Source organism: Neovison vison, chromosome 11, assembly GCF_020171115.1.
Source record: "Neovison vison isolate M4711 chromosome 11, ASM_NN_V1, whole genome shotgun sequence".
NCBI classification, from domain to species: Eukaryota; Metazoa; Chordata; class Mammalia; order Carnivora; family Mustelidae; genus Neogale; species Neogale vison.
Window position 1 is genome coordinate 63,981,711 of NC_058101.1, and position 12,359 is coordinate 63,994,069.

Sequence of the window (12,359 nt, forward strand, 5' to 3'; positions counted from 1 at the left end):
CCACCCCTCCCAGCATTGTAGGTGGGACCTCTGGGTTGAGTGGGGAGCAGGGCTCACCAGGGCTCTCAGAACGACCACAGCTTCTCTGCTTCAAGGCATCAATTCCTCCTCCGGGAATTTACCTTCAGAGAGACTCACACATGTGCAAAGATGTGTATGTATGCGCATTTTCATGACCATACCAGTTTTAATAGCAAACGATCAGAAACGACGTAAATGTCCACCAAGAGGACTGGTAGGAACCGTACGATGGGAAACAATACAACCATTTAAAACAATGAATGAGAGATGTATGTTGTGATTCAGAATGATCACCAAGACATATGAAATGGCACCTACGTCTCTGCCTGAGGGCTCCCGCTGACAAGTCTGTCAGCATCTCTGGACGGGTTCCTAAAAAACTGGGAGCTGTTTGCCTCTGTAGATGGGAACTGGGGACAAGGAAGAAATCTGCACTATGCACACTTCCGCCCCTTCTAAATTTTGAAGAACAACAATGTCTTACTCATACTAATACACCTAAGGAAACAAGATAGTCACCGTAGGATTGCAAAAAGGCAGCACCTTCTTTCTGGCACCTTCCATCCCAGGATTAGTGAAAGGTAAGTATGTCCACTCCATTTCCTACCCCTGACCCCACCCCAGGCCTTGGCACATGTGGCTGCCTGGGTCTGCAATCCCTCCTCCTTGGCGGACCCCTGCTCGTCCCCCAGGACCCGTTGCAATTGCCACCTCCTCTAGGAACTCCTCACTGACCCTTTGCTGGTCAGCCACAGCTCTGTGCCCCGCAACCCTGCATTCTCCCTGCTGCACCCTTCACCCGGCCCGTGCCATGCAGTCTCGGGCAATCTGCATGTCTGTCCGTTGGGAACCTGGAGTGACCCCTGTGACCCAGCTCCCAGCCTTTCACCTGCCCCAGCAGCTGCCCAGGGAAGTTATCTGTTGAGCAGAACCTCTGCGACTCGAGTAAAATGCCTCCCAAGAGAGCAGGGCAATGAATCAGGCAGCAGGCAGACACACTGCACTTAACATTTTCTGCTGCTTGGCCACAGGCCAGGCCAACCTTCTCATCTGATTTACTTAAAAGCCCAGGTGGGGCCCTTTCACAGTAGTCGGGGGGAAGTGGGGATGTGTATTACCTCGCCTGGATCGGGGCTTCCGCGCTGCAGAGCCTGGCCAGGCAATCCCATAGAAGGCCACCATTGTCGTTCACTGACAGCCCGTCTGACAAATTGTTTTCTTCCGCAGCAGCCCGTGCTGGCCCTTCTGGCTGCTCTCCAGAGGCGTCAGGTCCCTCACAGTGGTGTTCTGGTGTGGGGGTTGAGAGTGGCTGACACCAGCTCCAGACACACCCAGTTCCTGCCCGATCCCGCTCAGCCTCCCGAGCAGGTCAAGTCTCCATGCCCAGGGGTGTCAGACCAGACTGCGGAGGTGTCCCTGAGGTCTGTGGCTGAGACCAAGAAAATGCCCGAATCATCCATCCGCCATTGCAAAAGTGCCCCCAGGGGATCACAGCACGAAGCCACGACCCAGCTTGAGGGGACCCGAAGTGTCAGCCCCAGGCACTTCACTGGATGTGTAAGTAGTTTCTGGCTTTGGAAAATGATTTATGATGGAATCACCACGTTAGGCTGCAAAGATCACCCTGACTTCCGGTCCTGGGCTCCCAGAGTCGGCTCTCTGCTGAGGCCCTGAATATGAGCCAAAGTGGGGGGATAGGCAGGGAGCATTCCAGTGACAGGACACAGCGCACCTGACCCTGGAGATGGTTCACCCCTGGAGGGGGCAGCTTAGCAGGGCGGTGCAGCCGGCTGGGACCCAGCTTCACTGATTGGATCCTCTCCTCTTCACATTCCTGATGCTCAAAGCTGATGGCATTGTCCCCAGATAAAGGCAGGAAAGGCACCATTGGAGGAGGTCTCACACCATTAGTGACCACTGGAGATCCCCGGGGCGGTGGTGGTGGTTGACCCAGCGGGATGACAACAGTGTTTTCCCACATTGGGGTTCCTTGAGCACTGGTGTTGGGGCAGCAGGGCTGCCTGGAGGTCCTGGAGGACAGAAATGGACCGCATCTTCTTTGTTTCTGCATCCTAGTGCCTCCCAAGGACCCTTGCAGGGCCGTTCCCACTGAATGCTCACTGAACAAATGGTTGGGTAGGTCTGCTGGCAAATCAGTCCAAGGGCAGGGGTATGGCTGTGATCACCTATTTCCAGCCTATTGGGCTAATCAAGAGGGTAGCAGCTCAGCTTGCTGACAATGGCTTGATCGCCCTGGTTTTCATACGTATCAATGGCTCCCCCCATTTCCCTCCAAATAAATCATCTGTTTCTGTCCCTGTGGTGTGGTTAGGTATAAAAGATGATGACATTACAGAAAGCCAGCTGAAGGGTATGGGGGAACTCTGTACTTTTCAATGTAAAAGTTAAACTACATTAAAATAAAATCTTCATGCTTTGACTGCTACCTTGGGCACCCTAGGTCTCCTTCCTCATCTCTCAGTGACCACAGCTTCTGGAAGGGAACAGCACTGGGAAGGTAACCCCGACCTTTTAGACATCAACAAGTCTCTGTTGAATGATTGGGCTTATTAGAAAGTTGTGGTTGGTTTTAATGTTCTAAAATGTCAAATATATAATTACTTAAGTCAAGAATTTCTGTTAGTAGACAAAAATCTTTTAAAACAACGGCACTGGGGCACGAGGGTGGTTCTCTGTGGCTGGCAATGTTAGGAGTTATGGGACCAGTCTGGGGCTTCCCAACCCCGGCACTATTGACATTGGGTGGGACAATCTCTGTTGTAGGATGCTGTTTTGTGTATCGTGGGACTTGTGACACCATCCCTGGCCTCTGTCCACTAGAAACCAGGAGCACCTCTCCATTAAGACATCAAAAAATGTCTCTGGACGTTGCCAAATTTTTCCCTCTTTGGGGAAAACCATGCCCAGTGGAGAACCATTGGACCCATCATTCAATAGGTTTGGGTACAGTAAATATTCTCTTTGTTGCCTTAACATTAGCCCAAGCTGGAGCCCTCAGAATGTGCAAGCACAGTCCAGTATTTCTCCAAGCTCTGACAACCAACAGACCCCCCACCAAGCCAAAGGCAAAACCACTTGCCACTGAATGAGGGTTTTGATTGCTACCAATTTCTTAAAGCAGTGTCTGAAGGTTCGGCTTCAAATATTTATGGAGTCTATGAAATGGCCCCAGAGCGTGAGTGGTTCTATTAAATTTATAACTCCAGAGGTGATTTATGGACCTGGGAATTGCTGCAAATGCTTTGCCGAAGCTCTTTGTGGAAAGCCAGGATCCTCGCAGGACTTAGGAGCTCAGAGTGTGGCGGGAGGCCCTCGGCTTGGGGGACGGGACAGGATGGTCCACCTTCTTCTTTCAGGCACTGCGAGGGGAGCGCTGGCTCGGCAGGGTCTGCAGCCGGGCACACTCCAGGAGCAGGCGTCCACCCTGAGGGCAGGGGCAGCTAGAGGCAAGAGCAGAATGAAATGGTCTCTGTTTCTACGTGTTCATAAAAGCCCCCAATCCCACATTCATCCAGGGAAGAGAGGACAACGATAAGGAACATTATAGGTCACTTTCTGCGCCTCCCACTAGGGCTCCTCCTGCATCGCTCACTTCCTTCCATGACAGTTCAGCGAGGCACACCACATCTTCATGGTGCCACGGGGGAGGAGCCCAGGGCTGGGGGGCGGCTCCCACTACGTCATCCAGCAGGCGTCTGCCAAGACAATCGCTTATGGCTGTCCCCATAGAGCAGGTGTCTGTTCTACGGTTTCTGGTTCGCAGGGTTGAGAGAGGGTGACCATCCCATCAGAAGGAAATTGGCATCAACGAGATGCCGACCTCATCTACGTAGCTTTGGCATGACTGGCTCCATGCCCAAACCCAAGCCACCCGACCTCAAAACCTCACTCTTCCTGGAGCTCCCCCAGCAGCTTCTCAGCCCTTCATGCCAAGCATCATCTTTATAACATGCCATCCTTGCAAATGACAGGAAGGAAGGACCCCCGTGCTCAGCAGTACGAGTGCTCAGCAGTACGAGTCCTACTTCCGTCCTTGCTCAGTCCTCCAGCAGATAGACTCGTGGGTCTGTGCTTCACTAGTCAGACAGGCAGAATGGAGCAAACTCCCAAGGTGGGGAGCAGTGACCAGTGGGCCATGGTGCACGCTCAGCGCCCTCTCAGCATCACCCACGGAAGCTGGCTGAGAGAAAGGCAAAGCAAGAAAGGAGAGAGGGTAAGGGTCACTGAGCACCGCCCTGTGGGCCCTGCCTTGACCAGCCCTTCCCCCACAATGCTCCCCACCCAGATGGGCAAGCAGACAGACTTCCAGGCAGGTCCTCTGCAGAGATGGACCTGGAAGAGCAGCCCACACAGCTGCCAGGGGAACTTCCCCCAGGAGAGAAGCACCCACTGCACACTGAGAAGTAGGAAGCCTTCCTGGAGGAGGCGGTATCTGAGCCAGACTTTGAGGGAAGGAGCGGGATTCTGAAGTGTTAAAAACCGAGGGTCATTCTGTGTGGAGTAATGCACTCATGGAATGCAAACAGAGACTTAAGGAATCTGGACTTGTCATCATAATAAGAATAGTTTAAACCTTATGAAAACACAGATTTTGTAGGAAAGGGGCATATAGTATTTCATATGGCTCAACCTACAATGGTGAACATTTACCGAGCCCCTGTGATGAGCCAGGTATCATGCTGAGCAATGTATATGTATTGATTCATTCAGTCTTGAACCCAGAGAGGTAACTAATATTATTATCCCATTACACAGATGAAGAAACAGAGGCCCAGAGAGGTTAAGTGACTTACTTGCTTAGGGCCACACAATCAATAGGAGACAAAAATCTGTATTGGAGCCCAAGCCACAGGGTGTCTCCCGAGCCCACACTGTTCACCACTATAGTCTGCGGCTAAACACAGGATGGCTGAAGGCTCTTCAGTGGCCAAGTGACAGGATCACGGTGATGTGACATAGGGACAAATATTTCTTCAATCGCCAAAGGTTTACCAGCCTTCTCGGGATATTTTTGTGTAATTTTAGGTTCCTCGCTGCTTTTTTTTTCTTGGATTTGAGTTCAACCATAAAATAATAGAATTTTGACATGTGATAAATTTAGTTACTGTCCTTCAAAAATGACCTCATTTTGCTGACAGGTCACTGATCCCCCAGTGTAATTACCTAACAAATGCATTTTCCCCCACAGGAAGCTCTTACCCGGAGCCAGCCCATATCCATGGCTGGCAATCTGCTTTTCTGCAAGGCAGAGGGCTCTGTTCCTTGACGTCCTTTACAACTGAGCAGAACTACACCTGAACTGGGGGTGTGGGGGGTGACAATGTAGCGCTGGGGGTGAGGGCGAGGGGCCTCTGTGATCTTCCAGAGAAAGAGCCACCCAGCCCCTCTCTCCAATTATTCATGAAGGCCCGCCATGGTCAGGTGCTGGGTAAAGCATGGGAACAGAAATGTCACCATCGACGTTCTGTCAACTCGAAGCCAAGGCATAAAAATGTCCTGTGGGCTTGAAATTCTGTCCAACCAGGGAAGGGTTTTCATCCAGTGGCATCCCAAGTGTGTGGCGATGACTTTGAAGAAAGTCAAAGAACAATGGAGACTCCTGGAACCATGCAAATGTTGAGGCATGCTTTTCGCCCATTCATTCACCCCATTTCTGCTCTGACTACTTCCTTAGAGGACTGCTGTCACTCTCCAGCCAGCACCACCTAGAGCGCACCTTGGAGGGGTTTTTCCTCACTGAACTCCAGACTGGGCTGCACTGGGGGCAGGAGGGACTGCTCCCATCTCCCCAGGGAAGACCCCACTTGATCTGTCCCACCAGCTCCAGGACCAGCTGCCTGGATGGGACCTCAGATCTGCCACTTGCTAACTGTGTGGTCTGGGGTGGGCTGTTTACCCCCTCTGCTCCTCACCTTTTCTCATAGGTAAAGGGAGCTAATGCGGATTCCTATTTTGTAAGCCCTTCATGAGGACTGGCAAAGCCAATGCATTGTACATAGTAAGCAAGCATTGAAGAGGCAAGAGTGGGGGTTTTCTTTCCCATCGTTGTTCTCATCCACATCATCACTGGGTTCTCCTAGACTCCTCTCTATGCCTTACTTTGTGCTGCAGCCACATTTAATGGCTCACAGTTCCCCCAACCTCTCTATCTTTGGTTTCGTGGGCACTGTTCCCTTTGTCTAGAATGCCTCCCACCTGCTTGGGACAAGCCAGGCCAAAGATCAAAAGTCAGAGTAATTTTCCGAGAAAAAGACCAGAGCTGGAAAGAAAGTTTTCATTCCTAGGTAATAAACCTGGAGATGAGGAACTTAAAATGAAAGTCACCAGTCAGAAAAAAAAAGAAAGAAAAGGTTGAAGAAGTAACAGTAGCTAGCATTTATTGAATGCTCTTCTTACACCCAGCAGAACTGCAAGCAGAGCAGTGTGCACGATTTTGCTGAACTGTCTCAACAATTCCGAGAGAAATACTGTCTCCAGGTTTTATTTTTATTTTTTTGAAGGTTTTATTTATTGGGATGCCTGGGTGGCACAGTCAGTTAAGCATCTGCTTTCGGCTCAGGTCATGATCCCAGGGTCTTGGGATTGAGTCCAGCATTGAGCTCCTTGCTCAGTCGGGAACCTGCTTCTCCCTCTGTCTGCCTCTTTCTCTCTCTGACAAATAAATAAATAAAATCTTTTTTTAAAAAGGGTTTTACTTATTTGAAAGAGAGAAAGCACAAGTTTGGGGAAGGGGCAGAGGGAGAGCGAGAAGCAGAGTCCCCACTGAGCAGAGAGCGGGGCTCCATCCCAAGACCCTGAGATCAAGACCTAAGTCGAAGGCAGATGCTTCACTGAATGAGCCATCCAGGTGTCCTTCTCTCCAGGTTTTAGACAAAAAAAATTAATAATATCATGGAGGCAGGAGGAAGTGCCAGTAGAAAGAAACCAATAATAGGCTGAGATAAAATGCTAAGAATAAGATTAGTTGCCTCCTGAGTCATAGCTGGTGTTTTTTTCTGTCCTCTTGAGCATCTCTCTTGTTCAGACACATATTCTACCCTGCTTCCCTGATTTTGTGCTCATACTAGCAGTAGATGTATTACCCTCATGTTACAGATGAGGAGGTGGCGACACAAAATCGTTAAGTATTCCGCCCACCATCACACCAAACAACAGCTGGGATTTGAACTCAGGCCTGTCAGACTCCACACCTCACAACTAAAATACGTTTTGTCTGGGAAAAGAGAGGGCTCCTCTGGCTAGAACTGGTTAAGACAATTCGGACTGAACTTCCAGTAAGTACTGGAAAAGCAGGATGAAATATTACTCGGCATCTATTTAAACCATTCAAGAGCTACCAAGATAGTCAGGATCTGGGGGACTAAAGTGGAAAACAAGGAGACAAGCCAGGAGTAGGGGGCATAGCCGTGGAGGCTGTATTTCCCTCCAGGTGAGGGCAGAGCCAGTGGCTGAGAGGCAGAAGGCTAAGTGGAACTTTTGAGAGCCTCATGGGACTGACAAGGGCCAAGGATGAGAGATGCTGATAAACACCACAGGCTTCTGGTTGGGACCCCCAAAAGGCTATGCCCAAGGAGTAAGAGTGAACAGGAAGGAAAGCAGACCTCGCAAATTCTGAAACTCATCTCTGAACCAGTTGTGACATGAGGAATGGTCTCTGTCCTGGCATCATACCTGTCACAAGCAAAAGGAAATCTTTTCTGGAGGAAGACAGTATCAAGCAGAACCTCAAATGATGTCTTTAACTTTTCATACATGATGTCCAGCACTCGATGAAAAATAACCAGGCACAGAACATAGAACTTGACCAAACCCACAAATTAAAAAAGAAACAATAGACAGAGACTGGGAGGGGAGACCAAGGGGTCTCTATCCCTGTGGGGCTGGCCATTTTCCAGCTTTCAACCACATGATGGCTTTTTGGGTATTACTCCATGATAGTTCATTGATCTGTATACTTACAACTTGAGTCCTTTTCCATATGTGTGTTATATTTTTAATAAAAAAGCTGATCTAAGAAATTAGATGACTGATGTGCTCTCACCTTCAGAGAATGCAGTCGAGCCGTCTGTGCTGGCCACTCAGCCTTGGGAACAGGCCAGGACTCTGAATGCAGAGGTCTTTGGATGAGGACACTGTCCATTTTGGGATTCAGGTGGTATTTCTGAGCTAGAAGAGAGTATTCTCAGTTAGCCTCAATCCAGAAATCTATTTTAAAAATCAGCAAGTCCCTGAGCCTTGGAATAACCTTTCCCAGTCTCTGTCATTCCAAGGTCCCCAAATCCCACGGCAGAGGCCCTCTCTCGTTTCCTCGAACCCTCACATGCTTCATCCATACCCCTCTGATGGTCCCACCATGGTCATGGGTATCCTAGAAAACTGACTGCCTGTCTCAGCTTTCCCTCCCAGCTGCCAGCTCATCCAACACAGGGACCACCACCTCTGCAAGCCAACCCATCTTTGTGAACCCTGCAACACTTAGTGGGGGTCTGGTACATGGCAGCCTTCCAGAAATGTTGAATGCACAGGTAACCCAATCAGTCTATCACATCTCCTTCTTTTAAAGGTGAGGAAGCTGAGCCCAGAAAAGGAAGGGCACTGGTATAAAATAGTGGCAGATACAGGACCAAATGGAATTTATGTCCTTCCAGCTGTGAAAAGAGATGTCCACTCAGACTGCAAGGTTAGGAGGGGAAGGTACAGGAGGACAGGCCCAGCCTGACCAGACGAAGACAGAGAAAAGATCTCTCTTTTCGGGTCAGGCCCTAGACAGTCCTGAGAAAGGTCCTATCATCCTTCTTTAGAAGATAAGACTCTGAGAGCTTAATTAACTCATCCAAGATTACACAGCTGTTAAGTACAGTAAGGGAATTGCTAGGTGAGCAGCTGCCGAAAGTCAACACCATCCAGACTTTCTCCTAGTTCCTATTGAGCCCCCGATATGAACATAAACTGAAACAAATCCTTTGATGGTCTCCCTTCCCCCATGTTGGAAGCACACTGCACTTAACCAGGGAAATTCTGCCTTCCCCTGGTAGCATCTTAATTTCCTTCTTCATAATAAAAATAACAGAACACAAGCAATCACCCTGTTACCATCTTTCTAAGTAACCACCATTAGAATTTGAGTTTATCTGCTAATATAAGTTGCCAATCATCCACTTATAAGCCCATAAGATGTGCTTATCCAGCTTTATCTGTGTAACCATCCCAAACATTTCACTCCCTACCTTTTAAAAATATGGAGAATATCATCATTTCTATGGTATCACACAATGCTTAGCGGCATGATTTTAGTGATCAATATTTTGCAGAGTCTACGGGCTAATTAACAATGCTGGAGAACGCCTCCCCCGACCACCACCAGTTTTTCATTATTAGAAACGCGCTGGCATGAATACACCTGTCCACGGAGCTTTTCCACACAGAGAATTAGTCACTTAGGATGAATTTCCAGGAGTGAAACTACAGGGCTGAGGAACTGGGCCACTTCTGCAGAGGTGGTATTTTTCCTCCTGTGTTCCGCTTATATCAAGAAGTGAGAACGCAGGGCCAAGTGGGGAAGGAGAGGGGGGAGAAAGCGGGCTCCCATTCTTCAGGGTCCACCTGTCAGATCGTCCTGCTGACTGGGACTGTGTCAGAGCACACAGATATTCCTAACTGAGTATTGCACTGACCTCTTACAGCAGCTGCCTTCTCGGGCTCCACGTCCGGTTGGTGGCTGGTCTGGAAGAAAAGACATCTCAGCAGTTATTCTGAACCGCTCAGGAGAAAAAAGCTTCACGCAGGTGGTCGTGACTGGAATGAAGCAGGCCACTCACCCCTCCCTGCAGAAAACACATTGACCAGATCCACCCATCCCTCCTCTCCCTGTGACCCACAAAGGAGGAGGATTCGCTCTAAGGGAACACAGGTGCAGGGAAACGATTGCATTTCCTATACCCGAATTAATTCTCCAAACAGAGCCTGTGATTAATGTGTTTTAGAAACTGCTGTTGAAAGTGGAAAAAAGGAGGGCAGCTGGATGGCAGAGTTTCCAAGAAAAATACTCTTTCTCCAAGAGGTCCTGCCAACACCTTGGACAAACTGATTGCTGAGCTACCCCTTGGGATCCCAGGCTTAGGCGCCCAGAAATTCAGGTCAGGTTTGAACCTGAGTCCCCTGCACCACCCCATCGACTCAGTGGTGACCCTCCTGGATCCCATGACCACACGGGGCTGATAAGAGGTGAGGTGGCAATAGCAGCTTGGCTGGTTGGCCAGGCAACCCCTGACTGGTCCCACAAGATCAGTGCTGGCCTTCAAGGTGGGTCAGATTTCAGACCAGCGGCCCAGAACGTGCCTCCTTCTGGCTGTTTCTGGTGAACCAGGGGCCCTGCATGCCATGTCACTGGGATACCTTCTTTCCCCCAATATCGTGTCCACCAAGCAGTCACATAGGCTGGGCACCTGCCTGAGGACCCCAGCACTTGCCCTCTCTCTCCCTCTCTTTGTTTGGTGACCTTCTATGTGAGTGTCACGACCTCATTCTAATGTCCCCTGCTGTATGAAGGCTTCCCTGACTTTACCTGGCAGAGTTCAGCCACTGGCCCCTCCATGTGCTGTGCTGTGACAACTGGGCCTTTGTCACCTCTAAGGGGGATTGATGAGTCCAGTGACTAATGCCCAAGGGCACAGACTATGGCTGGACCATAACCCACACCACACTTACTGGAGTCTTCTGTACTGTGCACGCTCGCTGTCTCCTCTTAGCGCATGGCACTTATACCCCTGGAAACACTGTGTCTTCCAGCACCTTCACTGTTCACACCTCTGTGCCCTCCCGCATGCAGGTCTCCGGGCCTCAAGCGCCTTCACTCCGTCCTTCCAACTATCCCAAACCCTCTATATCCTTCTAAGCCTGACGTGTGTGTCTCCTCCTCCAGGAAGCCTCTTCCCCATCAAGCATCTCTCCTCTGCTCACTGCCAGTGCTCCAAATATATGCTTCCCCTTGCTCCCGGTTTTTGAGTGTGCCTCGTTCGATGTAAACTCCTTCAACATGACAGTGAGGTTCCCTTGACCTTCATGTCCAGAGCAGCCTCAGACCCGTCCCACTGGCTTCCACGTGGCACTGTATTCAGCATGTGATCAGGGTTCTAGAGACCCTCCCCCGCTCCCCACTCCTCGTGTTTCCCACCAGCCAGGGGAGGCTGAGAGCCAGGCTGAATCCTGGTTCTGCCTCTTACCAAGCCCAGGATCTTGGCCAAGTTAGTAGAACTCCAGAGCCTTGCTATGTCCATCTGTAGAATGGACACTCTACTATGTCCTGTGTGGGGTTTTGTCCAAATACAGCGAGAATGGATGGCTACTGAATGTTCCACCCACCCGCCCACTCAGGGTACAAAGATTCACCCTATGTGCTCCGCTCCTCCTGCCTCTCTCTCCATGAAAACTTTTGGGGGAATGTTCTAAACTTCATAAAAAGCAAAAGCTGAAGAGAAAATAATTGCCTGGATCCTTGGAGGCCCAAGCCTGGGGTCATTGATTTAATGAATTAGGGGAGTTTAGGACTCCGAGTCTCACTGCTTCTTTTTAAGGCGACATCCATTTCTGAAGGCCCATATATAGAGCTCGTTGACAATACCCAGAGGAAAGCAAGCTTTTTCCAGAAGGTGGAGAGAAGAGGAACAAGCAGGGCAAGAGGAAGGGAAACAAGCAGCTCCCTTGCCCCTTGCCCTGGTGACCTCCATCTTCTTGAGGCTACAGTCCAGATGATGCCTCCCACCCCCCTGACCAGTCCCTATCCACGCCTGCACTTTCAGCTCTGAATTCCAGGCTCCAAAACTGTGAAAGCTCCTACCTATCAGATTCTGTTATAGCTGCCCCAGTTGACTGAGACTTACACATAGCCCCGAGGAAAAGGCACAGGTGCTCAGAGGGCCAAGGCTTCCCATCCATCACCCGCCCCACCAGTGTGAGGAAATCAACTCGACAGGTGGTGCATACTGACCTGAGGGACCTGCTGCAGGTGTGGGCCCCTCCTCCAAGAGCGGGAGAGTAGACAGACATAGCAATGAACCCCAGCCTGCTGGCCCCACGTGTGACCCTGTCCAGCTCTTTGACTGCCCTGGGCCTTACTTCCCCACTGATAAAGCAGGCTTTGAGAGGATGAAGTGAGCTAATCCATAGAACATGCTAGTGCCAGGTAGGGCTGAGTCTTGGCTGTCATCACCGTGCCCAGTGAATAAACGAACGGCAGCCCATTGGACGTCTGGGGTCAGGGTGGGTCTCCTTCCCCAGGCAGCGGTCAGACAACCTGAGTCTCCAGGGTCCAGCCCCTC

The 12,359-nt window shown here is 50.3% G+C and overlaps 1 protein-coding gene across 1 annotated transcript in view; it reads right to left on the bottom strand.

Annotated features, from left to right (window-relative positions):
- Nucleotides 1-3,236: 3,236 nt before the first annotated feature.
- C11H4orf50 (chromosome 11 C4orf50 homolog) overlaps nucleotides 3,237-12,359 on the bottom strand; it is a 49,367-nt gene continuing 40,244 nt past the window's right edge. The window contains exons 13-15 of the mRNA XM_044225944.1: nucleotides 9,717-9,765; nucleotides 8,084-8,208; nucleotides 3,237-3,482 (exon numbers count right to left, since the gene is read on the bottom strand). Coding sequence (XP_044081879.1) covers nucleotides 3,237-3,482; nucleotides 8,084-8,208; nucleotides 9,717-9,765 — 420 coding nt within the window. The remainder of the gene's footprint in view (nucleotides 3,483-8,083; nucleotides 8,209-9,716; nucleotides 9,766-12,359) is intronic.